General features: G+C 42.7%; 1 protein-coding gene across 7 annotated transcripts in view; it reads left to right on the forward strand.

The window, feature by feature from the left end:
* Nucleotides 1-1140: 1140 nt before the first annotated feature.
* The window catches only part of LOC141126874 (neural cell adhesion molecule L1.1-like), a 37933-nt gene continuing 11107 nt past the window's right edge, over nucleotides 1141-27966 (forward strand). The window contains exons 1-6 of one of the 7 annotated variants that reach the window (XM_073612898.1): nucleotides 1141-1227; nucleotides 1988-2074; nucleotides 8869-8909; nucleotides 11874-12188; nucleotides 20069-20356; nucleotides 25624-25938. In XM_073612898.1, coding sequence (XP_073468999.1) covers nucleotides 8873-8909; nucleotides 11874-12188; nucleotides 20069-20356; nucleotides 25624-25938 — 955 coding nt within the window. In that variant the 5' untranslated portion in view covers nucleotides 1141-1227; nucleotides 1988-2074; nucleotides 8869-8872. Of the gene's footprint in view, nucleotides 1228-1983; nucleotides 2075-8648; nucleotides 8695-8868; nucleotides 8910-10494; nucleotides 10775-11511; nucleotides 11610-11873; nucleotides 12189-20068; nucleotides 20357-25623; nucleotides 25939-27966 lie in introns of those variants that run through there. The other 6 variants (XM_073612902.1, XM_073612900.1, XM_073612896.1 and 3 more) reach the window with 6 other exon arrangements.

The following is a 27966-nucleotide window of genomic DNA, read 5'->3' on the forward strand; positions in this document are numbered from 1 at the left end:
AATTGCCGTGCACCACTAAGGTGTTTGGGTTTGGCTTGAAGAAAAGGTGGCAACCATAGCGCAGCCCCCCCTCGGATGTCCGCCCAGGACCACCAGGATGCCGAGTAAAAAGAATTGCAGCTCACAAACACTCCCTGCTCCAAGATGACACCGCCCCAATGAAAACTTGTTCCAGGTGCTGGCTTTGCATGAGTAGCAATGGAATGAGGAAAATCCTGGATAGCCGCACTCTGGGATGAAGATGTCTTTATTAAACAAAAATCCACACTGCAGTCAAATTACAGGAAAGTACAGGGTAATAGATAGGCTAACGCGTTTCACATCATTGGATGCTTATTCGTAGCTGAAGAGAAACAGTAAGAGTGTGGTATAAATAGAGAAATAAAAAAAATTAAAAAAGGGAGGGGGTGGAGTGTGTGCGCTGGTGAACCAACCAATCAACCCGCTGCACAAAAAACCCAACCCTTTCAGTGCAATTAAAAAGTGATTAACGCTTCCATAATAAAACCTACACCTGTGGAGTGGGGCGAAAAAGCATCCACTTAAAGCCAAGACATAATAATATTTACTTATAAAGAAAAAAATATATATGTAATAGTAATACCCGCACAATGGCATGAATTAAACCCACATACATTTTTTATACATTTTCACCCAGAACGCGGGTTATGTGTTTACACTGTAATTTTATACATTTTCACCCAGAACGCGGGTTATGTGTTTACACTCTTTTTGGTTTATATAGTTTATTATGGATAGCCTTTCTATCACATCCATTGGCCGTTTTCGGCTTATGTGTTTATCCTTCATTTATTTCAGCAACAGAAGTGAGACCTATGGTTTCCGCATGGCTCGTCCTTGGATTGGTCCATGCAGTAATGGAATAAATGAAACAGTGTTCCTTTAGGATTTTATGTTCTTTTATCATGTAAACTATAATCACTATCATATGAAAATAGAAAAAAATCATGAGAGTCCGATCACACACAACAATGTTTAGTTATTTCTCTCCTATGACTCATCTGACATTTAACCCATCTCGGTTTTTTTTTGTTTTTTTTTCTTTTTAGGAGGCAAAATTCATTTGGCATTATTGATAGTATTTGTTTGGACAGAATCTTGTATTTTGTAACGTTTGTCATTACCTACACTGAGTAGTCTGAAGTCCATCTGTATCCAATTTTTACCATGTACCTCCTAATTAATATGTGATACAAGCCGATACATGTGAGTGAATATTTGGTTAATATGTATTCATTCCACTCCTATGTTCGTTTTATCCGATTGTTTATGTACCTTTTAACTTGGGTTTTGTCAGCATTTTAGGATATTTGTTGATGCCATGGAGAGGGTTTGTATACTGCACATTGGTGTTTTTGCATATGCCTAGACTTTTTACACGAGTGCAGTTGCGGTATCCTGTGCATCAATTTAATTTTTCTCTGATGTCAATAATATTTCATTTGTTTTGTTGTGCTTTCACCTGCTGTGGGGCGGCATGGCATCATATACTCACCTTTTACATATATGTAAAAAATGTTTTAGTTTTAACCCCTTTTTGTGTCATTTAGCTAGTTTTGACATTAAATAGTATGTGGGTTGAATTCATGCCATTGTGCAGGTATTACTTTTACATATATATTTTTTTCTTTATAAGTAAATATTATTATGTCTTGGCTTTAAGTGGATGCTTTTTCGCCCCACTCCACAGGTGTAGGTTTTATTATGGAAACGTTAATCACTTTTTAATTGCACTGAAAGGGTTGTGTTTTTTGTGCAGCGCGTTGATTGGTTGGTTCACCAGCGCACACACTCCACCCCCTCCCTTTTTTTATTTCTCTATTTATACCACACTCTTACTGTTTCTCTTCAGCTACGAATAAGCATCCGATAATGTGAAACGCGTTAGCCTATCTATTACCCTGTACTTTCCTGTAATTTGACTGCATTGTGGATTTTTATTTTAATAAAGACGTCTTCATCCCAGAGTGCGGCTATCCAGGATTTCCTTCATTCCATTACCACCAGGATGCCGCCAGGACCACCAGGGATGTCCACTGCACTAGACCACCAGGTATGCCACCCTAGACCACCAGGGAAATGCCAATCAGTGCCCAGGCAGCTGCCAATCAGTGCCCATCCCAATGCCTGCCAGTGCCATCAGTGCTGGCTACCAGTGCCCATCAGTGCCACTTATCAGTGCCTAGCAGTGCCCATCAGTGCCACCTATCAGTGCCCAGCAGTACCGCCTATCAGTGCCACCCATAAGTCCCCCTCAGTGTCGCTTATCAGTGCCCACCAGTGCCACCCATGAGTACCCATCAGTGTCGCCTATCAATGCCCATCAGTGCCACCCATTAGTGCCGCCTACCAGTGCCCATCAGTGCCCATCGTCAGTGCCCATCAGTGCCACCTCATTGGTGCCACCTCATCGGTGCCGCCTTATCAGTGCCCTTCAGTGCTGCCTTATCAGTGTCCAACAGTGAAGGAGAAAACTTACTTATTAACAAAATTTTATAACAGAAACAAAAGGAAACCTTTTTTTTCAAAATTGTAGGTCTTTTTTTATTTGTTTAGCAAAAAATTCTGTTTGGGTACAGTGTAGCATGACCGCGCAATTGTCATTTAAACAGCGACAGCGCTGAAAGCTGAAAATTTGCTTGGGCAGGAAGGGGGTGTAAGTGAACTGTATTGAAGTAGTTAAAGCGGAATTAAATCCTTTTATCCTTTACAGCCAAGGAATCTGCTTCTGTTTTGATCTGCAAATGCCATGGTGCTGTACATGTGATCAGTTATGACTCCAGCCATTTGATGGTTTGACAGTTTGGTTGAGGACACAAGCAAATGTAACAGTTAGCAATCCCAGCATTCCATGAATGTAACTGTTTTTTGGAACCGTTAAATTGATGGGTTTAGTTCCACTTTATGATTTACTGCTATCAGGGTCTCTGGGCTTCAGCAAAATGGCAGCCTCCAGCTAGAAGAAACAATAACAATGCTGGAGACAATTTATAGCACACACTAATTTTGGTAGAATAATGTGAAATGTATGTTCCTTGCTAATGAACATTCGTGCCGATATATGTTGGCAGAATGGCATAGCTGCCCTTTAAGAGCCGCCGGAGGCGTGCGCGCCCGCGGCATGGCAGGGGGCCCATTGCGCGTGCCCGGTGGGCACGATCGCCGCCAGCCATGCGCGATTGCGGGCATGAGAGCCAGCACAAAACACACAAATCCCTGTTCTGTCAGGGCAGAGGAGACATATTGTGTGTTCCTAGTAAGTATGAACAACGATATGTCTCCTCCCCCAGTCTGCCCTATCCCCATACAGTTAGAAACACTAACTAGGGAACACATTTAACCCCTTGATCGCACCCTAGTGTTACCCCTTTCCTGCCAGTGTCATTTATACAGTAATCGGTGCATTTTATAGCACTGATTGCTGTATAAATGTCAATAGTCCCAAAAATGTGTCAAAAGTGTCCAATCTGTGTCACAATACCGCTAAAAATCACAGATCACCGCCATTACTAGTAAAAAAAAAAAAAATAATAAAAATGCCATAAATCTTTCCCATAATTTGCAGACGGTATAACTTTTGCACAAACCAATCAATATACGCTTTTTGCAATTTTTTTTTACCAAAAATATGGAGAAGAATATATATTAGTCTAAACTGATGAAGAAATTTGTTTTTTAAAAACATTTTTGGGGACATTTATTATTAAGTAAAAAATATTTTTTTTTTTTATTATTAATTGTTGCTCTTTTTTGTTTATAGAGCAAAAAAGAAAAAACGCAGAGGTGATCAAATACCACAAAAAGAAAGCTCTATTTGTGGGGGGAAAAGCTAATTTTGTTTGGGTACAGCGTCGCACGACCGCGCAATTGTCAGTTAAAGCGACGCAGTACCGAATTGTAAAAAGTGCTCTGGTCGGGAGGGGGGGGGGGGGGGGGTCAAATCTTCCGGGGCTGAAGCAGTTAAGGAGGAGGTGAACTTTGGAAGTTGTGCCTGAAAAAGCAGGCAGAGAGCAAAGGACTATTCATTAATATTACCTGTGGTCTCCCTGCATATGATTTTCATCTGTTGTTCTGTACTGTGTCTCTGTGTGAAGGCGGCCATCTTGGTAGAGTCAGGGCTTTACTTCCTCATGTCAGAGACTCCAGCCAGGAGAACAATGCGCAGTACAGTAGTGACCTCATCAAATCTCACTGAAAATCTGCTGAGACTAGCAGTCAGAGGCAGCAGTACCTCATTCATACTGGAGTAACTTTTATGTTTCCCAGATCACTTTCGAGCATTTTAGATATCCCTGCATGTTAAATCACTTTTAGCTGTATTTACACACAAGTCTACATACGTTTAGCTGCATTTCGGGTTTCTAACTAGATCCTGGAAATGCAGAATTCTATTTTCTCTAAATGCATCTAAACTGACCGCACCTAAACGCAGGTAAACATATCAGCAGCACCTGCTAAAGAGAAGCTACAATGACTTTGCATCAATTTTATGCAATTTTTTAAATACTTTTTTATTATTTATTGGGATTGCTTTTTACTTTAAAACATTCTAACCCGTGAGCCTGAAAAAGAGCAGGGACACATAAAACTTTAGTCCTCACATTTTTGTAAATATTTTATTATATCTTTTCATGTGACAACACTGAAGAAATAAAATTTTGCTACAATGTAAAGTAGTGAGTGTACAGCTTGTATAACAGTGTAAATTTGCTGTCCCCTCAAAATAGCTCAACAGACAGCCATTAATGTCTAAATCGCTGGCAACAAAAGTGAGTACACCCCTAAGTGAAAATGTCCAAATTGGGCCCAAAGTGTCAATATTTTGTGTGGCCACCATTATTTTCCAGCACTGCCTTAACCCTCTTGGCATGGAGTTCACCAGAGCTTCACAGGTTGTCACTGGAGTCCTCTTCCACTCCTCCATGATGACATCACAGAGCTGGTGGATGTTAGAGACCTTGCGCTCCTCCACTTTCCATTTGAGGATGCCCCACAGATACTCAATAGAGTTTAGGTTTGGAGACATGCTTGGCCAGTCCATCACCTTTACCCTCAGCTTCTTTAGCAAGGCAGTGGTCGTCTTGGAGGTGTGTTGGGGTCGTTATCATGTTGGAATACTGCCCTGCGGCCCAGTCTCCGAAGAGAGGGGATCATGCGCTGCTTCAGTATGTCACAGTACATGTTTGCATTCATGGTTCCCTCAATGAACTGTAGCTCCCCAGTGCCCGCAGCACTCATGCAGCCCCAGACCATGACGCTCCCACCACCATGCTCGACTGTAGGTAAGACAGACTTGTCTTTGTATTCCTCACCTGACTGCCGCCACACACGCTTGAAACCATCTGAACCAAATAAGTTTACCTTTATCTCATCAGACCACTAGTAATTCATGTCCTTGGTCTGCTTGTCTTCAGCAAACTATTTGCGGGCTTCCTTGTGCATCATCTTTAGAAGAGGCTTCCTTCTGGGACGACAGCCATGCAGACCAATTTGATGCAGTGTGCAGCGTATGGTCTGAGCACTGACAGGCTGCCCCCCCCCCCCCACTCCTTCAACCTCTGCAGCAATACTGGCAGCACTCATACCTCTATTTCCCAAAGACAACCTCTGGATATGACGCTGAGCACATGCACTCAACTTCTTTCGTCGACCATGGCAAGGCCTGTTCTGAGTGGAACCTGTCCTGTTAAACCGCTGTATTGTCTTGGCCACTGTACTGCAGCCCAGTTTCAGGGTCTTGGCAATCTTCTTATAGCCTAGGCCATCTTTATGTAGAGCAACGATTCTTTTTTTCAGATCCTCTGAGTTCTTTGACATGAGGTGCCATGTTGAACTTCCAGTGACCAGTATGAGAGAGTGAGAGCGATAACACCAAATTTAACACACCTGCTCCCCATTCACACCTGAGACCTTGTAACACTAACGAGTCACATGACACCAGTTAGGGAAAATGGCTAATTGGGCCCAATTTGGACATTTTCACTTAGGGGTGTACTCGCTTTTGTTGCCAGCAGTTTAGACATTAATGGCTGTGTGTTGAGTTATTTTGAGGGGACAACAAATTTACACTGTTATACAAGCTGTACACTCACTACTTTACATTATAACAAAATGTAATTTCTTCAGTGTTGTCACATGAAAAATATAATAAAATATTTACAAAAATGTGAGCGGTGTACTAACTTTTGTGAGAATATTCCATAAGCCCAATAAAAAAAGAATTTTTAATACAGAAATGTTGGCTTAGTGAAAAGTATGTCCATGTACAGTATAGTATGCGCTCAATACTTGATCGGGGGTCCTTTTGCATGAATTACTGCATCAATGCGGCGTGGCATGGAGGCGATCTGCTGAGGTATTATGGAAGTTCAGGTTGCTTTGATAGCGGCCTTCAGCTCATCTGCATTGTTGGGTCTGGTGTCTCGCTTCTTGCTCTTGACAATACCCCACAGATTCTCTATGGGGTTTAGGTCAGACGAGTTTGCTGGCCAGTCAGGCACAAAGATACCATGATCATTAAACCAGGTATTGGTACTTTTGGCAGTGTGGGCAGGTGCCAAGTCCTGCTGGAAAATGAAAATCAGCATCTCCAAAAAGCTGGTCAGCAGAGGGAAGCATGAAGTGCTCTAGAATTTTCTGGTAGAGGGCTGTGCTGACTTTGGACTTGATAAAACATAGCGGACCAACACCAGCAGATGACATGGCTCCCCAATTCATCACAGACTGTGGAAAATGTTGTATTTCATTTGGAAATCAAGGTCCCAGAGTCTGGAGGAAGAGTGGAGAGGCTTAGAATCCAAATTGCATGAGGTCCAGTGTGAAGTTTCCATAGGCAGTGATGATTTTGGGACCCATGTCATCTGCTGGTGTTGGTCCACTGTGTTTTATCAAGTCCAAAGTCAGCACAGCCCTCTACCAGGAAATTCTAGAGCACTTCATGTTTCCCTCTGCTGACCAGCTTTATGGAGATGCAGATTTCATTTTCCAGCAGGACTTGGCACCTGCCCGCACTGCCAAAAGTACCAATACCTGGTTTAATGATCATGGTATCACTGTGCTTGATTCGCAAGAAAACTCTTCTGACCTAAACCCCATAGAGAATCTGTGGGGATCTGCCAAGAGGAAGACGAGAGACACCAGACCCAACAATGCAGAGGAGCTGAAGGCCGCTATCAAAGCAACCTGGACTTCCATAACACCTCAGCAGTGCCACAGGCTGATCGTCTCCATGCCACGCCGCATTGATGCAGTAATTCATGCAAAAGGAGCCCCGACCAAGTATTGAGTGAATACTATACTGTTCATACTTTTCAGTAAACAAACATTTCTTTTTTTTAAATCAATTTTTTTATTGGTCTTATGTAATATTAACATTTTCTGAGATACCGAATTTTAGGTTTTCACTAGCTGTAAGCCATAATCATCAAAAAAAAAAAAAAGAAAAAAAAAAAAAAGAAAGAAATGCTTGAAATATATCATGCTGTGTGTAATAAATCTATATAATATATGAGCTTCACTTTTTGAATTGAACTACTGACATAAATTAACTTTTTGATGAAATTCTAATTTTATGAGATGCACCTGTGTGTGTGTGTGTGTATATATATATATATATATATATATATATATATATATATATATATATATATATATATATATATATATTCAAACACACACAATTTGTGTTTAACATGTAAACAGTTATCACATAACAAAGGATTCCCAGAGCACAGCGGGTTAACCAATGGCATAACTCAGCTTAGATTATAGCGTACAATGAAAGGAGGGGAGATCTGGAGAAGCAGGGGGTGAAATCGCTGCTCTGGAGAGGGAGGGGAAGAGCCAATAATCTGGGAAGGGAAGGGTGCAGCCAACCCCCAAATAGGAAAAGAGGGGAAGAGACAATATCCTGAAGAAAGAGGGGGTTGAATCAATGCTCTGGAGATGGAGGGAGGGGAAGAGTCAGGCTCTAACACTATACTGTGGTGACCTGCATTTTACTGCACTGTGGAACGCAGGTCAACAATTTTTTTCTATGTGTTCTGTTCATACTGCAACATAACCCAGAGGTGCGGTGCAATAACCTGTGGTAAAATTCAGACATGTTGCATTTTATTGCAACGCACAGGAAGGTGCCACATGTCACTGCACAGCATCACCATTCTGCTGTCTGCACTGTGCTGCTGAAGTGTGCATCACACCACCCCCTACTGCCGGCTGCAGCTGACTGCAGCTGGAATTGACAGCTGCCCACACAATAAACCACTGCATTTCGGAGTGTGGGCAGTGTGAACTGGCCCTTAAGGATCTGGGGAGGAAGGGGTCTGAGACACTGTTCTGGAGCGGGGAGAAGGGGGAGGAGTCAGTTCTCTGACTAATTCACTTTTGTGTGTAAATTTCAGCTTGAGCTATTGATCTCTGTAAACAACAAGCCTATTTCAGCAGATGAAAAAATCTTGTATACATGAAACAATAAAAATACACACAACTACTATGCATTCCCTTAAATATTTACCAGCTCTGGGTCTGAACTAAAAGCCTTACAAACAGGCCCCACTGTCTATGACTATAGAGGAAGTAATGTTCCCAGACCCTCCACTTCCTGACCTCAGTGCTCATTTCCCTCTACTGCACTACTCAGCAATGATCAGATCAGCAGCAACCAACACCCAGGTGAGTGCACATATGTATACAGGATAGATAGATAGATAGATAGATAGATAGATAGATAGATAGATAGATAGATAGATAGATAGATAGATAGATAGATAGATAGATAGATAGATAGATATTGTATGTTATCTACCACTATCTCTTTTTCTGCACTCATTGTGTTGCTCTCACCAGCAGGATGATTGTGCTGTGGGTTGTCGCTCTGATCTTTTGGGGTAAGTCTCTTATTGTAACCTTCATTATATACATTTAAATAAAATGGCACATATTTATGAGACAAAGTAATTTTTAGAGAATATGTAGTCCTTGTTGAGACCTAATGTTGGGAAATAAATTATCTTTAAAAATTAGCACAAGGGATGGTACTTACATTTAACCACTTCAGCCCCGGAAGGATTTACCCACTTCCTGACCAGGCCATTTTTTGCAATACACTGCGTCGCTTTAACTGACAATTGATGTCCCTCGGGCTTTCACACTGAACAAACAGCGGAGGCTGTTTTGGGGCGGTTTGCAGGCGGTATTTTTAGCGCAATAACGCCTGCAAACCGCCCCAGTGTGAAAGGGGCCTTAAAGTGTTACTAAACCCACAACAGTAAAATCAGTCTGTATATGCAGTAAAGCATGCTTGTTATACTCACTGTGGAACCTAAGGGGTTAATCATCTTCATTGTGTAAAAAAGCTGTTTGATCCTGTCTTCTCTGATCCTCCCCTTCTTGCACTGTCCCCAATCTATTGCCTGATAGAACAGACATGGGGGGCACTCTGCACATGCTCAGTTTGGTGTGTATTGCTAGAGAGTGTTTTTTTTTCTTGGGAGGGTCCATGTGATCAGCACTGTCCAGATAGAGGGTCAGGGGTCATGCAGCCTCTTAGGACAGTCAGAGGAGAATGAAAACTCCTCCTACAAGCTTTAACCAGACACTGATAGGCTGGATACAGGGATCTAACATCTGCTTACAGACCTGCTGGTTGGTGCATCACCAGCGGGTTCCCAAAGAGCTGTAGTGACTCAGGGACGGCAGCAGATGGAGCCAGAGCACACAGTGGGGGACACATAGGCATTGGACAAGCCTAGAAGTATCAGATGTGTAAACCAGGAATAATCTACTACCCCCACACAAATGAAAAAAGCCCAAATGATGAAACTAGATACCTTGCATATTAAAAATGCAGTGAAAAAGGTGCTGCAACCTAAAAAAAACCCTGAATATAAGGTTTGTCAAAATGTGCAAAAAGGATTAGGTGCGCTACCTAGAACAACACTGTGAAAAACAGACATAAGACTTGTCTGTAGAACAAAGAGTGAATATTGTATGAATGAAAATTAAATGAACACAATAAAAAATTAATTATATTAGTTAGCGCCTGTTTACAGTTAGAACCCAATGGGGTAAACAGAAGTGTTACTATACTCTTTATGTATACTTTAATTGATAATTTGTATGACTATTGTCCATTATTTTGATTGAGATTAGTATGTAAATGTTTTACTGCTGTACCTGATTGTTATATACCAAAACTAGCTGCCTTTAATTTTTCTGTTATTTGTATGGAAATTTCAATAAAAATTCTTTAATGATAAAAAATAAATAAATAATAAAATCAAGTCCATATATGATTAAATAAATGTGAAATGAGTTCAATAAATGTGAAACCAAAAGAAAAGAAAACTTGTCCAGAGGCTTGTCAGGACGTCACCACCTACCAGCTGGCTGGCTCTCGCCACGGCTGAGTTTTCCGTTTGAATTTTGTTGCTCGGATAATGCCTCTCAGGATGTCAGCTGTTCTATGAATTGAAAATAAAGGAAGTTGTTTTAAGCTTGCTGCACTATGAAGCACCTTCTTTCCTCTTTTCTTGCCTATCATATGCCACGAGTGGCCTCTTCTGGCTAAAGGAGATAAGGAAATCACAGCCTGCTGTACCAGCGCTACGATGTCCAGACCTGCTTGATGAGGAGAGAGCCCCGTCAGAAGTGTGAATCAGCTGTTTGTTTGACGGAAGTCTGAATCAGCAGTTTGCTGCCTGATGATCCACCAGCTCTAATGATCTCTGTAAGGGGGGGTCCTACATATCTGGTAAGCAGCCTCCTTTTACCTTTGCTGAGCATAGTGAATTGTGAAGATCACATCTCAGGTTTTACAATTGAAGGTTTTTTTTTCCTGTGAGAAACTTGCCCCTTTGGATGCTATCTTATAAGGACACTACTAATGCAGCGTGGACTTTTTCGACCGGACTGGGTCGACGGACCAAATCCGGCGGACAATCCGATCGTGTGTGGGCTTCATCGGACCTTCAGCTGACTTTTCCAGTCGCAAAGCTGACGGACTTTAGATTTGGAACATGCTTCAAATCTTTACGGCGTAACTCCGCCGGACCCAGGAATCCGCTCGTCTGTATGCTAGTCCGACGGACAAAAAACCCACGCTAGGGCAGCTATTGGCTACTGGCTATCAACTTCCTTATTTTAGTCCGGTGTACGTCATCACGTACGAATCCGTCGGACTTTGGTGTGATCGTGTGTAGGCAAGTCCGTTCATTAAAAAGTCTGTTGGAAGTCCGTCAAAAGTCCATCGAAAGTCCGCTGGAAAGTCTGTCGGACCAGTCTGGTCGAAAAGTCCGACCGTTTGTACGCGGCATTAGCCTCTGGACAAGTTTTCTTTTGGTTTCACATTTATTGAACTCATTTAACATTTATTTAATCATATATGAACTTTTGTTGATTTTATTAATTTTTTATTGTGTTCATTTAATTTTCATTCATGTGATATTCACCCTTTGTTCTACAGACAAGTCTTATGTCTGTTTTTCACAGTGTTTTTCTAGAAGTATCAGATGCTGAAGATCCTTCAACCAATGGAGACCCTGCAGGAGATCGCTGACTGTGGTCACTGACATCAGGACTGTCACATGGTTGTTTTTTCATCTTTTTTTATTTTTAGCTACCGAGTCACTTTAATAGCTAGGTGGAAGACTAGGTTTATGTTGTGCGTTATCATTGCAAAAGATGGTAATGTTTGTTCTAAACTCCAGTTTGGAGGCCAGAGATGGGCAGCTTTATATAATGGCAGTCGATAAAAAAATATATATCTATCATTTTGTGTTGTTCTTCCTTTGTACTCTAGATGATTCTTTCATTTATACATTTTTGTAAACATTAACTTATTTATTTTATAGCCTATCAAACGAATGTGTCCTATGGTGGAGCAGCAATGGGGCAGGAAAGCCCGAGACGGTCGGTCCTACTTCCTCTGCGGGGCAAGTTTGAAATGCCCCTATCTGATGTAGAGTGGAAGAAAGAAGGGCAGTTACTGGCTAGAATAAACAGGGGGCGCTGTGACTACGGCTGTGGTAATACATCCCAGCTCTTCTCCAATGGGAGCTTGTGGCTGAGTCATGGTGGAAAGGAAAAGGAAGGAAGATACTCGGTGACGGTGTATAATGCAACTGGTATTGTCATACATAAGGTGGACATCACACTATGGATTATAGGTAAGTACTGTGACAGACCTCAGAAGAAATAGAATGTTGGGGGTAGGGCGCACACCTATAAGATTAACACAACTTTATAGTGTAGTGCAGGGGTCAGGAATAGGTAATGTACAGAATGCAGGGGTCAGGAATGAGTAATGTACAGAATGCAGGGGTCAGGAATAAATCATGTACAGAGTGCAGGGGACAAGAATAAATCATGTAGAGAGTGCAGAGGTCAGGAATAAATCATGTACAGAGTGCAGGGGTCAGGAATAAATCATGTACAGAGTGCTAGGGTCAGGAATAAATCATGTACAAAGTGCAGGGGTCAGGAATAAGTAATGTAATGAGTGCATAGTGCAAAGTACATATACTGTAACCATGCATTGGCACACATCTTTTCCGTGGTGATCTGCTTTGCGGATGCTTACTCCTTTATGGTCTATTTATAACAGGTTCTTATATAGTTTCGCATACATTCTGGTCTTGTCTTGGTGAATCACCCTGTGTACCTCTGCTGGCCTGTCCCATCTTCAGCTCCCTGACATAATATGCCTCTCCATAGCACTTGCCAATTGGTGAACTGCTGGTTCCTGTTACATTTTTAAACCCATCCATGGTTTATATATTTGGACTTTATTGTCTCCTGAAGAAGTTAACTTTGCTTCAAAAAACGCGTCGAGATTAATATCAGTACCTGTGAAAACGTTGTCCCTATATGGAACATACACCCATGTTTATATTCGTTATCTTAGCAATGCATGGTTATGTGTACTTTGCACCTTGCTTTTAACCTTGATATGGTGTGTGCCCCACAATGTGCTCCATGTTCTGCTATGTGCCCATAATATGCCTCATGTTCTGCTGTGTGCCCTGTGATGTGCACCATGCCCTGTTATATGTCCTATGCCCTGCTGTGAGCCCCATGATGTGCCCAAGATTGTGCTGTGAGCCCCATAATGTGCCCCATGTTCTGCTGTTTATCCTGTGATGTGCCTCATGACCTGCTGTGAGCCCCACAATGTACCCTATGTTCTGCTGTGTGCCCCATGTTCTGTCCAAGGTTCTGCTGTGAGCCTCATGATGTGCCTAATGTTCTGCTGTGTGCCACATGATGTGCCCCATGTTCTGCTGTGTGCCCTACGTTGTGCCCCATGTTCTGTGTTCCCCATGTTCTGTGTGCCCCATAATGTACCCTGCTGTCCCCTCCTGTAATGTGCCCTATTGTACCCCCTGTAATGTGCCGTAACCTCCTGTGCTCTGCCCTGCTGTCCCCTGTACACTACTTACCTCAAGTTAAACCCAGAACTGAGCATCTGTGCAGAAAAAAACAGCACAAATTTCACATAAAACAGGTAAGTTCTAAGATTTTTTTTTCTATTATTTAATGCTATTTCTTAAAATAGAAGTGGAATGCAGAAGATTATTGCGCTAACCTGTGTAGGAGAAAAGAAGGAAGCTGCTACACATGAATGTGACAGAAATTCAAATACAAGTGAAAGTGGAAAATGTAGCGCTAAAAGTAAAACAGTGTTAGTGAACTATATAAACACAAGAGTGACCCTGTATATATATATATATAAACAATGCCAGGTACCATGTATAAATAAACAGTGCTGGAAAACTTGTATCAGTGCATAAATGACAAAAAATAGTAAATATAAACATAGATGAGTCCCAACAAAGTAAAAAATAATTGAAGGGTGGAACAAAGACCCAAATATATCAGTCCCATAAAAACAAACAGCAGATATGCCACGAACTCAAGGTCATTCATATGCAGAGGCCAGGGATGGTTGGGTGTATATCTGGAAACATTGATGTCAATGGTAAAGTAAAGATGGGTACTCTTACCAGAGCCAGTGGACCTGGATGTCAGCGACACTAGGTCAAACAAGCATAGAAGCACACCGAGGCAGGAACGGTCCGGAAGGTCCAAAGGATCATTCGATAGGTCCAGAATGGGTCTTTGTTCCACCCTTCAATTATTTTTTACTTTGTTGGGACTCATCTATGTTTATATTTACTAGTTTTTTGTCATTTATACACTGATACAGGTTTTCCAGCACTATTTATTTATACATGGTACCTGGCATTGTTTATATATATATACAGGGTCACTTTTGTGTTTATATAGTTCACTAACACTGTTTTACTTTTAGCGCTACATTTCCCACATTCACTTTTATTTCTTAAAATAATTGCTGTTATATCACAGCTCGCTGATCACGCCAATGTCCTGTGAGCTGTAGATCTGAATGCTACAGGGTACAGTACACCTAAATTGTTAGCCCCACTTCTGAACCCCCAATGGTTGCCTTACCCATGCCCCAGTTAATTTTTCTCGCTTGAATTATTTTTACCATCATGGGCGTGAGTGGGGTCTCAAGTCTAAATTTTGCCTAAGTGGGTGAAATGTGCAGCGCTTATGTGATCATATAAACCATAACAAATAATATGAGTACAAAAAACGTGAATAATAAATGATGTGCTCAAAAATACTCCAAGCAGTCCTCTATTATGACATGTGATGTCTATAAATAGAGGAACTTGGACGTGTGATGTCCAAAAAAGGAAAAAGTCAGTGACAAGCTTCAATCATGTGTGATGATAATCCTCAACCACATGTGGATATAATATAGTGACAGTCTTTAACTTCAAATATGTATGATGTAATAACAGTTAATAGTAGGTCCACCACCAAAGACACCAGAAGCTGCTTACCAGAGGGATTGAACTCAAATAGGTGTACACCTAGTGAGTCAATCAAGCTTTGTGGTATAATATACCAAGGGGATCAGATGCTCTATCCAGATATGACCTCCAGATGGACCTCCGAACAGGTGAAAGGTATGGATGGACTCAGTAGATATAGGCAGTCAGCCCCATCATTAAAAGAAAGAGGAAGGCATATAGTGTAACTCAGTATGGAAATTTTAATACATAAAAAGCAAAGGAACTACACTCACGTGTTTAGCAGTAAAATCAAGTGCTTGTATAAAAGAAGACAGTGGTCTCAGCATATCCTCCCGACGCGTTTCGACTTAGAAGTCATCATCTGGGGTGCTGGACCACTGTACTGGCTGAGTATTTATAGATACTGGTTACCCCCATAACAAGTGGCAGCTCCGTCTGATTGAAAGTGCGAATTATGGAGATTACTTCCTGGTTCCTCCAAAATGGCGCCCGGGCTTGCATTCCAAGCCTCGTTTTCATATGTAGAGGAGGATTACTTCCTGGTTCTGCCAAAATGGCACCCGGACAAGAGTTCCAAGCCTCATTTTAACATGTGAAAGAGGATGTGACATCATGTGGAACAGTGACTGGTTTAAACAGCCAAAAACATGGCACCGCTATTCTCGGGGACATATAGGGGCAGATGTGGCTTAAAACGGCACAATGTCCGGTGTATATAACCTAACCGTTTGTCATAAGGACATGTATATTAATACACTAAGTCACAAAGTATCACCCTTCTGGCAGCAAAAATGAAAAACGATATAATACATCCAAACATTGCTCTAGCCTGAACATGGGCAGTGGTGTAGTGGCCTGCACTTCCACCGAGCAGCAAAAGGGTCGCCGGTTCGAATCCCGAGATTCCATGTGGGATGTATAAAAAAATAAATAAAAATTATGTAACATATATAAAAAATATATGATACTAAGGTGTGACAAAATGATGGCACCCCTCAGAAAGGACACGTTATTGGTTGGACCGAGCTGATATTTGTGATAGGAACCAAACCAGTATATATTCAAATAAGAAATCCAAAATACATTCTAAAATATATGTTATAAGAATTTAATAAAAATACCCTCATAAAAACATTTATAAAAAACCTCTCATAAAAGATATTCTAATAGGTACCAACTGGACCCTAAAGTACCAGAAATAGAGAAAAGGCATCATGCTTAGTTGATAAAAGCATTGATGTCCCATTCTATGTTCAACCCAAAAGGGGAGTAGGTCTGCAATTGGTGGATCCAATAAGTCTCCAAGCGAGAGACTCCCCTTGTCTTAGCTCCTCCCCTCCAAGGAGGTGTATATTTATCTATGACAAGAAATTGAGAACCAGTAGGGTCTCGTCTGTGATGTTCTCTATAATGTCGAGGCACGTTATGTTTGACGTCACCACTTTTTATTTTAGCGATATGCTCGCTGACTCTAACAAAAGCCCACTCACTTGTGACATTAGCGAATGAACATTCGCTATTGTCTTCCTGCTTCATCCTGCTTTTTGGGGAAGGGTTTGTTTGCCGCCCCCCCCTAAAAAAGGAGCACTAGCCGCCACTGTAGGCCACCCTCCCCAGCAACATAAGACCCTCCCAGAAACAACAGATCCCCCACCAGCAAAAATAGATCCACCCCTGCAACAAGAGATCCTCCAGCACCCCCTTGCCATTAGATACATTCAATGCTGGAGGTGCCGAAACTGCGTTCCTCCACGTTCCGGCTGAAGCCTGCAAATGTCACTGTAAACCCCCCCAATGTTCTCTTACCATAAATGTACAAGAGGATCTCAGTCTGGTGGATCAGGATGTTATGCTCATCATACACCTCTGCAGAGTATCTTCCCTCGTCCTCTCTCTGGACACGTCTCAGGAGGAAGTTGCCATTAAGGAGTATGCTGTATGTCTCTTTGCAGCCAGAGACACAGATACCCCTAAAGATCTCCCCCAGTGGCTGCTCATCTTTCCTCCAATTCACCTGGATGAGTTGTAACTCCAAATCCAGAGGCAGCAGGACTGAGGTGTTGCCAGGCCCCAGCACTTGCTCTGCAGGGATCTCTATAGGGATAAAGAGTGAGACAACTTATCCTATCAGTGTAGCACATTACAAAAGTGGTTCTAGAGGACCCAGGAGCCACATGAGACTGTATAAGTCCTAATTACATACAATCAGAGGCGGCTCTAGGCTTTGTGAGGCCTTAGGCAAAATTTTGGGTGGCAAATTTTAAACCCTTGTCCAATATCATCATTTCCTGAGTGGTCAATTCCTTAGTGCTTAAATTAAATACTCCATTGCCTATCATGTCCTTTTTCTTTTTTCTTCTCTGGATTCTCCGCCCCCCTCTAGAACCTCTTTTGAGTCCGAAAACCTTTTTCTTCCCTGTGTGCCCTGACGAAAATCCTGGTTTCCATTAGGATTTAAATCATATCGATTTTGACTTATTGAAGAACGATTATATTCATTCCTGTTATATGACTGATCCTCTCTATGACGCAGTGGAGATTGACGGATGGTCATAATAACACTGGGATTGACGGATGGTCATAATAACGAGAGTCATAGGGGGGTGGATTATCATAGGTTCTCACAGGGGACCCGTTGTATCCATAATTTCTATAATCGACATAATGAGGAGTCTGATGGTAGTGTTGGTTGCCTCTGGAGCGACCTCTACCTCCCCTCTTATTCTGATTATTGGCCCGTCCACGATGTGGTGGTGGAGGGGTATGATAACTAGGATGCCTACCTCTCTGTGGACCTAAATGACCTACAGGTTCATGTAAGTACCCTCTAGGTGTAGGTGGGGGTTTAGGTTGTGTGTGACTGGAATGGCTGGTGTTCACCATATTATTGACAGCATGGGGACCATTTACGACAGCCATAGAAGAGACTTCAGGATTGGTGTTCGCTAACAATGTCTTTTGCCAACCGAAAACCAACCCTGATTTATAATCCCCCGCATCTCGAGAGTATTTTTTATATTTTTTATTCTTTTGCTCTCTATCTTCCTTCTCAAGAAAAGACTGAAGATTAGAGGAAAGAGAATGATACTCTTGGAAATTTTTGAACTGTAAAAGCTTATCTTTCAGTTCTTTTTCTCTCTATGCAGGACTTGGAGTCTATTTTTCTTCTTGGAATTCAAAAACCCCAAAAATTCGGTAACCGAAACATTGAAATATTTGTACCAAGAGTCCAAGTCTGGATCTCCTTGCTGTGGATGGATGTCCCATCTCAGACTTCTTGGGACCATATGTTCTCGTATGTGTTGCTCCAAGAAGGCAACATCCCATTGCAAGTGTAGCTCAGAGACCATGGCATTTTTAGGTCTCATAAAAAGACCGCCTATCTCTGTATCATTACCTGCAACAGTGAACACGCCCTCAGTATTAACCGTGCGTGCTGCTCGATATTCGAATACATCCATCTTATTTGAAAAAGACGTGAATAAATGTGCAAGTGTATGAACTTACAAAAGACTGCAGTAGTATAAACCAATCTCAATAACAGTACTGTAAATTATAAACAAATATATACCGCGCTGTCTCGCGGTAGGTTTGGTCCCTATCACAAATATCAGCTCGATCCAACCAATAACGTGTCCTTTCTGAGGGGTGCCATCATTTGTCACACCTTAGTATCATATATTTTTTATATATGTTACATCATTTTTATCTATTTATTTATTTATTTTTTTCTACCCCCACATGGAATCTCGGGATTCGAACTGGCGACCCTTTTGCTGCTCGGTGGGAGTGCAGGCCACTACACCACTGCCCATGTTCAGGCTAGAGCAATGTTTGGATGTATTATATCGTTTTTCATTTTTGCTGCCAGAAGGGTGATACCTTGTGACTTAGTGTATTAATATACATGTCCTTATGACAAACGGCGCCATGTTGTAGGTTATATACACCAGACATTGTGCCGTTTTAAGCCACATCTGCCCCTATATGTCCCCAAGAATAGCGGTGCCATGTTTTTGGCTGTTTAAACCAGTCACTGTTCCACATGATCTCACATCCTCTTTCACATGTTAAAATAAGGCTTGGAACTCTTGTCCGGGCGCCATTTTGGCAGAACCAGGAAGTAATCCTCCTCTACGTATGAAAACAAGGCTTGGAATGCAAGCCCGGGCGCCATTTTGGAGGAACCAGGAGGTAATCTCCATAATTCGCACTTTCAATCAGACGGAGCTGCCACTTGTTATGGGGTAACCAGTATCTATAAATACTCAGCCAGTACAGTGGTCCAGCACCCCAGATGATGACTTCTAAGTCGAAACGCGCCGGGAGGATATGCTGAGACCACTGTCTTCTTTTATACAAGCGCTTGATTTTACTGCTAAACACGTGAGTGTATTTCCTTTGCTTTTTATGTATTAAAATTTCCATACAGAGTTACACTATATGCCTTCCTCTTTCTTTTAATGATGGGGCTGACTGCCTATATCTACTGAGTCATCCATACCTTAGACCTGTTCGGAGGTCCATCTGGAGGTCATATTTGGATAGAGCATCTGATCCCCTTGGTATATTATACCACAAAGCTTGATTGACTCACTAGGTGTACACCTATTTGAGTTCAATCCCTCTGGTAAGCAGCTTCTGGTGTCTTTGGTGGTGTACCTACTATTAACTGTTATTACATCATATATATTTGAAGTTAAAGACTGTCACTATATTATATCCACATGTGGTTGAGGATTATCATCACACATGATTGAAGCTTGTCACTGACTTTTTCCTTTTTTGGACATCACACGTCCAAGTTCCTCTATTTATAGACATCACATGTCATAATAGAGGACTGCTTGGAGTATTTTTGAGCACATCATTTATTATTCACGTTTTTTATACTCATATTATTTGTTATGGTTTATATGATCACATAAGCGCTGCACATTTCACCCAATTTGTCATTTTTGCAACTTTATCCACTGCTGTGCTGGCTGCTTTAGTTTTTTTTTGTTTTCTTGAGACAGCGCGGTATATATTTGTTTATAAATTTTGCCTAAGGACTCACAAAGCCTAGAGCCGCCTCTGATTGTATGTAATTAGGACTTATACAGTCTCATGAGGCTCCTGGGTCCTCTAGACCACTGAAGAACCACTTTTGTAATGTGCTACACTGATAGGATAAGTTGTCTCACTCTTTGTCCCTATAGAGATCCCTGCAGAGCAAGTGCTGGGGCCTGGCAACACCTCAGTCCTGCTGCCTCTGGATTTGGAGTCACAACTCATCCAGGTGAATTGGAGGAAAGATGAGCAGCCACTGGGGGAGATCTTTAGGGGTATCTGTATCACTGGCTGCAATGAGACATACAGCATACTCCTTAATGGCAGCTTCCTCCTGAGACGTGTCCAGAGAGAGGACGAGGGAAGATACTCTGCAGAGGTGTATGATGAGCATAACATCCTGATCCACCAGACTGAGATCCTCTTGTACATTTATGGTAAGAGAACATTGGGGGGGTTTACAGTGACATTTGCAGGATTTTTTCAGCCGGAATGTTGAGGAGCGCAGTTTCGGCACCTCCAGCATTGAATGTATCTAATGGCAAGGGGGTGCCGGAGGATCTCTTGTTGCAGGGGTGGATCTATTTTTGCTGGTGGGGGATCTGTTGTTTCTGGGAGGGTCTTATGTTGCTGGGGAGGGTGGCCTACAGTGGCGGCTAGTGCTCCTTTTTTTGGGGGGGCGGCAAACAAACCCCTCCCCAAAAAGCAGGATGAAGCAGGAAGACAATAGCGAATGTTCATTCGCTAATGTCACAAGTGGGTGGGCTTTTTGAAGGGTGGGCTTAAAAAAAAAACCTAATAGAACTCTATGTGTCCGGCGCCCCCATTGGGGATTAGGGACCGGCGCATAGAGATTAAGGGGGCGGCGCCCCTGCACCCCTAATGGACCGCAGCTGGTGGCCAATTGTTGCTGGGAGTAGTCCACTGTTGAGGGAGGTATCTATTGTTGCTGGTGGGAGTCTATTACTGCTGGGGGGGGGGGTTGTTTTTGTTACGGGGGTATATTGTTGATGAGGGAGGTCTTTTGCTGGCTGCAGGGGATCTATTTTACCACTTTTATTGTTATCATTAACAAATTCTATAGAAATTATTTTTTAAAATACCACAAATAATGCTTGGATCTATATTCTCTAAAAGAGGACGGAGACAAGGGGTGACTGGGAAGGTGAGAGTATCTGCAATTATTCTCTGAGAAAAAAGCCCTGGACATTTGTAATTGGTTTCGGTCCACTAGACTTATATGGAGACAGGTGGATGCAGAAATGGGAATCTGCCCCCAAGTTACTGCCAGTGGAAAGCTCAATCAGAGCAATTTGTGTCTGTGTGGGTTTTCCTTTCCTGTCTACCTCCTCCGGTCCCTCCATCACATACATGGGACTGTGTTCAAACTGGAGGAAGCTTTTGGCATCAGGAATCCAGAACAGGTAGTGCTTATTGCAGGGCTGTTGGCACTGAGAAAAACATTTTCATAGTGGACTCACACATGATCCCTAACCTATAACCTAAAGTAGAACTGAAGATAAAACTTTTTTTCATTTTGGATTGAGTACAGGAGGGTTATGACCCCTGTCAGTCCCCCCCCCCCCAATCTGTGTCCCATTGTGGAGATTTCCCTTCACTTCCTGTCCCATAGCCAAAACAGGAAGTGAGAGGAAATACCTTCAAAGTGAGGGGCTTCCAGGGTGTCACCAGAACTAGTGTCCCCATTGGAATTTGGTATTTTCTTTTATTGTTACTTATGATGATGGTAAACAGGACATATAGAGAGGATGAATCTCCCTAATGGGGACACAGACAGCAGTAATAACTGACAGGGGTTCTAATCCCTCTCCACTCTGTCCAAAACCAGGAAAAAAAAGGTTTTATTTATACTTTAACCACTTTCTGCCCGTACTATAGAAAGACAGCTGCAGTGCAGGCTTAAAGTGTAGTTCCGCTGATTTTTTTTTTTTTTTAAGTCAGCAGCTACAAATACAGCAGCTGCTGACTTTTAAAATATGGACGCTTACCTGTCCAGGGCGCCCGCGATGTCGGCACCCGAATCCGATCTCTCCCTCGGCTCTCGGGTGCTGCCGCCGCCATCTTCGGTAAGGGAATCAGGAAGTGAAGCCTTGCGGCTTCACTTCCTGGTTCCCTACTGCGAATGCGCGACTCGCGCTGTGCATTCCCACTGGTCCCAGCTGTCTCCTGGGACCCGTGTGTCTCCCAGAAGACAGCATGGGGGAATGCGAAGTGGCATATCTATGCCCGGAAGTGGGAGCAAAATGCCTTTATTAGACAAATAGTCTAATACAGGTATTTGCTCCCCCCTGAAAGGTGCCAAATGTGACACCGGAGGGGGGAAGGGTTCTGAAAAGCGGAAGTTCCGTTTTTGTGTGGAACTCCATTGGCAGCCGAGTAAACGGGAAGTGACGTTGTGACATCACTGTTTACAGAGAGAAGACTGGAACGAAGCCGTTTCCGGCTACAGTAAGTGCCAGTCTCTCTCTAGTCGCCAGAAGAGGCGGATCAATCATCAGGATTCCCGGTGGGTCGGGAAGCCCGATAAGAGTGGCGGAAGGTGGCGGGAGGGGGGAAGCCGCCTCCCGCACCTCCGGGATAACAACCGAGCGTCTTTTAGCCGCTCGGTTGTTATCCCTGGATAGCCGATTACCGGCTCTAAAAACCGGTACCGGTATGATGCCTGCAGCTGCGGGCATCATACCGGTATAACCCCCTAAAGCGGAGGCTGCGTATCTGTGTACACTTGGCGGGAAGGGTTTAAAACTCAAGTCTCCGCCCCCTCCACTTTTTTTTATAGTAGTTTAGCAAGGGGGAGTTGGGCAAACAAAAACAGCAGACCTTGCTTTTTAGGTGTAACTTTAACCACTTGCGGACCGCCTGCCCGCAATATACTGCGGACGGACAGCCTGTACAGGCAAAGCTACCTACCGGTATGTTGCTGCCCGTTTCCAGGTTTAGGGGGCGTGCATGCACCCCCCTTCTTCCCCCTCCCATCGACACCTGCAGTTATGATTCACAGCCAGGACCTGCTGATTGGTCAATCACAGCTCAGAGCCCTGTGTTGACAGTCAACACAGGGCTCTGTACAGAGGGAATGATCTCTCTGTGTCTTTGCCCTGCAAAGCAGGGAGAAGAAACAAAGAGATCATTAGTAGAAAGCAGCACACATTACACATAGTTAGGCACACATTTAACCCCTTGATTACCTGAGATGTTAAACCCTTCCGAGCCAGTGTCATTAGTACAGTGACAGTGTATATTATTAGCACTGATCACTGTATTAGTGTCACTGGTGATGTCAGTGGCAGTTAGTCAGTTCCCATTCAGTGTCAGATTGCCCGTCGCATCACAGTCCCACTATAAGTCGCTGATCACCGCAATTTGTAGTATAAAAAATAAAGAAATAAAAATTCTAGTATATATACCATAGTTTGTAGACGCTATAACTTTCATGCAAACCAATTATTACACATTTTTTTGATACATTTTTTACCAAAGACAAAGCAGAATACATTTTGGCTTAAATTTATGAAGAAGTTTGATTTTTAATTTTTTTTATATGTTTTATAGCAAAATATTAGTTTTTTTTCAAAATTTTTGCTCTTTTTCCGTTTATACAATAAAAAACCCAGTGGTGATCAATAGCCACCAAAAGAAATCTCTATTTGTGTGAAAAAATTATAAAAAATATCATTTGGGTACAGTGTTGCATGACCGCGCAATTTCCAGATTAAGTTGTTGCGGTGCTAAATAGCAAAAAATGGCCTGGTCATAAAGGGGGGTAAAACCTTTCGGAGGTCAAGTGTTTAATATTTGTTCTGCAATAAGCGCTCATCTCCTACCTGCCAGCCAGGTTTCCTCTGAATGTACATTAAAGTGGGAGTAAACTCCCATGCATGACTTTTACCTATAGGTAAGCCTATAGTAAGGCTTACCCATAAGTACAGTAAATATCTCCCAAACGTGCGCCATTCAGGAGATATTTATTTTTGATACAGCCGGTGAGGACACTGACGCATGCGCTCTGAAGAAGCGGCATCACGTGCTGTTTCCCCTCAGAGTCCTGTGCCGTAAACGGCGGCTACCACGCACATGTGTATAAGTGACGTTGTTTCGGCTCCGGCCACTCACACAGTCGGAGTCCGCAAACCGGTGAAGGAAGATCGGGTGAAGATAGAAGCGTCTTCAGCGGTGACATTGCGCCGCTGGAAGGCTTTGTTCTAAGGTAAGTTTCACATAATGTGCTAGTATGTGATGCATACTAGCACATTAAGGCTTTACCTTGCAGGATTTAAAAGAGAAACAGCGGTTTACTACCGCTTTAGGGCTCCATTCACGACAATGCAATTTTAGCACATCACATTTAGAGCAGCTATTTCAAGGTATGTTAGCAAAGTGTGTTTGGGTGCCATTAGGAATGAATGGCACTGCTGCGAGGCTGCAAAAGGAATGTTTGATTTTCCGCATTGCAGGAAAGCGTGCAATTTTGTGCGCAGTCCCACATCATACAAATGTTAACCAGGCCTTAACCACACATGCACATTTCAGTGTACGTTCTTGCATGCCTCTCTGTGCATGAGCAGGAGTTATATCATCTTGGGCAGGGCCATCAAGATGGGCTTGGCAGAAGATCAGTTAGGATCAGTCAGGATGTTAGTGGCGCCAAAAGAGCAATGGGGAGAGACCGCGTCCGTCACATCGCTGGAGGGGGCGCTTTGGCAGGTAAGTCTATCATAAAGTGCCTATAAAAGGCTATCTGAACCTGTCTTCTCTGATCCTCCCCTTCTTCCACTGTCCCCAATCCATCTCCTGATAGAACAGAGCATGGGGGGGCACTCTGCACATGCTCCGCTTGGTGTGTATTGCTAGAGAGTTGTTTTTTTTTTTTTCTTGGGAGGGTCCATGTGATCAGCACTGTCCAGATAGAGGGTCAGGGGTCATGCAGCCTCTTAGGACAGTCAGAGGAGAATGAAAACTCCTCCTACAAGCTTTAACCAGACACTGATAGAAGTCACAAGACAGAGATCAGGAATACTGCTGATGAGAAAAGGTATTTATCAGTTTATATTTACTAAAATAATTGCATTTCCATGTTCTGTGTACTGTGGGAGACCAGATATAGTGAATGCAGGTTCTCGGCATTGGACAAGCCTAGAAGTATCAGATGCTGAAGATCCTTCAACCAATGGAGATCTGCAGGAGATCGCTGACTGTGGTCACTGACATCAGGACTGTCACATGGTTGTTTTTTCATCCTTTTTTATTTTTGGCTACCGAGTCACTTTAATAGCTAGGTGGAAGAATAGGTTTATGTTGTGCGTTATCATTGCTAAAAATTGTAATGTTTGTTCTAAACTCCAGTTTGGAGGCCAGAGATGGGCAGCTTTATATAATGGCGGTCAATAAAAAATATATATATATCTATCATTTTGTGGAGTTCTTCCTTTGTACTCTAGATCAGTGGTCATCCACCCTGTCCTCAGGGCCCACTAACAGGCCAGGTTTGCAAGATAACTGAAAATACATCACAGGTGATATCATTTGCTGCTCAGTGATTGCAGTATTCTAGTCTGCATCTCCCCAAGGTAATACATAAAACCTGGCCTGTTAGCGAGCCCTGAGGACAGGGTTGAGGACCACTGCTCTAGATGATTCTTTCATTTATACATTTTTGTAAACATTTCTCTTATTTATTTTATAGCCTATCAAACGAATGTGTCCTATGGTGGAGCAGCAATAGGGCAGGAAACCCCAAGACGATCGGTCCTACTTCCTCTGCGGAGCAAGTTTGAAATGCCCCTATCTGATGTAGAGTGGAAGAGAGAAGAGCAGTTACTGGCTAGAATAAACAGGGGGCGCTGTGACTGCGGCTGTGGTAATACATCCCAGCTCTTCTCCAATGGGAGCTTGTGGCTGAGTCATGGTGGAAAGGAAGTGGAAGGAAGATACTCGGTGACGGTGTATAATGCAACTGGTATTGTCATACATAAGGTGGACATCACACTATGGATTATAGGTAAGTACTGTGACAGACCTCAGAAGAAATAGAATATTGGGGGTAGGGCGCACAATTATAAGATTAATACAACTTTATAATGTAGTGCAGGGGTCAGGAATAGGTAATGTACAGAGTGCTGGGGTCAGGAATAGGTAATGTGCAGAGTGCAGGGGTCAGGAATAAATCACGCACAGAATGCAGGGGTCAGGAATAGGTAATGTACAGAGTGCAGGGGTCAGGAATAGGTAATGTGCAGAGTGCAGGGGTCAGGAATAGGTAATGTGCAGAGTGCAGGGGTCAGGAATAGGTAATGTGCAGAGTGCAGGGGTCAGGAATAAATCACGCACAGAATGCAGGGGTCAGGAATAGGTAATGTACAGAGTGCAGGGGTCAGGAATAGGTAATGTGCAGAGTGCAGGGGTCAGGAATAGGTAATGTGCAGAGTGCAGGGGTCAGGAATAGGTAATGTGCAGAGTGCAGGGGTCAGGAATAAATCACGCACAGAATGCAGGGGTCAGGAATAGGTAATGTACAGAGTGCAGGGGTCAGGAATAGGTAATGTACAGAGTGCATAGTGTAAAGTACATATACTGTAACCATTCATTGGCACACATATTTTCCGTGGTGATCTGTTTTGCGGATGCTTTTTCCTTTATGGTCTATTTATAACAGGTTCTAATACAGTTTTGCATACATTCTGGCCTTGTTTTGGTAAATCACCCTGTGTACCTCTGTCCCATGTTCAGCTCTCTGACATAATATGCCTCTCCATGGCACTTGCCAATTGGTGAACTGCTGGTTCCTGTTACATTTTTAATCCCATCCATGGTTTATATATTTGAACTTTATTGTCTCCTGAAGAAGTGAACTTTGCTTCACAAAACGTGTCGAGATTAACCACTTACAAACCGCCGCACGCTCATATACGTCCTAATTTTGAAGAGGAATATCGTTGATATGGCAGCAGCTAGCTGCCATAACCCCGGTATCCTCTTCTTCAGCCGTCGGTCCGCTTTCAGATAAAAGTGGTCTCTGCGGCGGATTCGCCAAACTTTCATCGGTGGCAGGAGAAGTCCCCCCCTCCCGCCACACTCTGGTGCCCCCTGCCACTTACCAGAGCCGTCGGCAGTGGAGGAGGAGATCGGATCCTTTCAAATGCTGGGTACGGAGACGGGTGAGGGGAAGATGGCCCCCACCCGTCTCCATACCATTGCAGGGCGGAAGCGACATCAAAACGTTACTTCCGCCCATACCTTCTGAAGGGCTTTTTTTTTTTTTTTTTTTTTAAATGACAATTCTTTTATTGCATTTTAGTGTAAGTATGAGATTTTTTTGACCCCAGATCTCATATTTAAGCGGCCCTGTGATGCTTTTTTTCTATTACAAGGGATGTTTACATTCCTTGTAATAGGAATAAAAGTGACACAATTTTTTTTTTAAAAGAACAGTGTAAAAATAAAAAATAAAAGGTAAAATAAATAAGAAATTTTTTTTTTAAACGCGCCCCGTCTCGCATGCAGAAGCAAACACATATGTGAGTAGCGCCCGCATATGAAAACGGTGTTCCAACCACACTTGTGAAGTATCGCCGCGAAAAGTAGAGCAAGAGCAATAATTCTAGCCCTAGACCTCCTCTGTAACTCAAAACATGCAACCTGTAGATTTTTTTAAACGTCGCCTATGGAGATTTTTAAGGGCAAAAGTTTGTCGCCATTCCACGAGCGGGCGCAATTTTGAAGCGTGACATGTTGGGTATCAATTTACTCGGCGTAACATTATCTTTCACAATGTAAAAAAAATTGGGCTAACTTTACTGTTGTGTCATTTTTTAATTCAAAAAAGTCTATTTTTTCCAAAAAAAAGTGCGCTTGTAAGACCGCTGCGCAAAAAAACACGGTGTGACAGAAATTATTGAAACGACCACCATTTTATTCTCTAGGGTGTTAGGAAAAAAAATGATAATGTTTGGGGGTTCTAAGTAATTTTCTAGCACAAAAACTGTTTTTAACTTGTAAACAACAAATCTCAAAAAGAGGCTCGGTCTTA

Source organism: Aquarana catesbeiana, linkage group LG02, assembly GCF_042186555.1.
Source record: "Aquarana catesbeiana isolate 2022-GZ linkage group LG02, ASM4218655v1, whole genome shotgun sequence".
Lineage (NCBI taxonomy): Eukaryota > Metazoa > Chordata > Amphibia > Anura > Ranidae > Aquarana > Aquarana catesbeiana.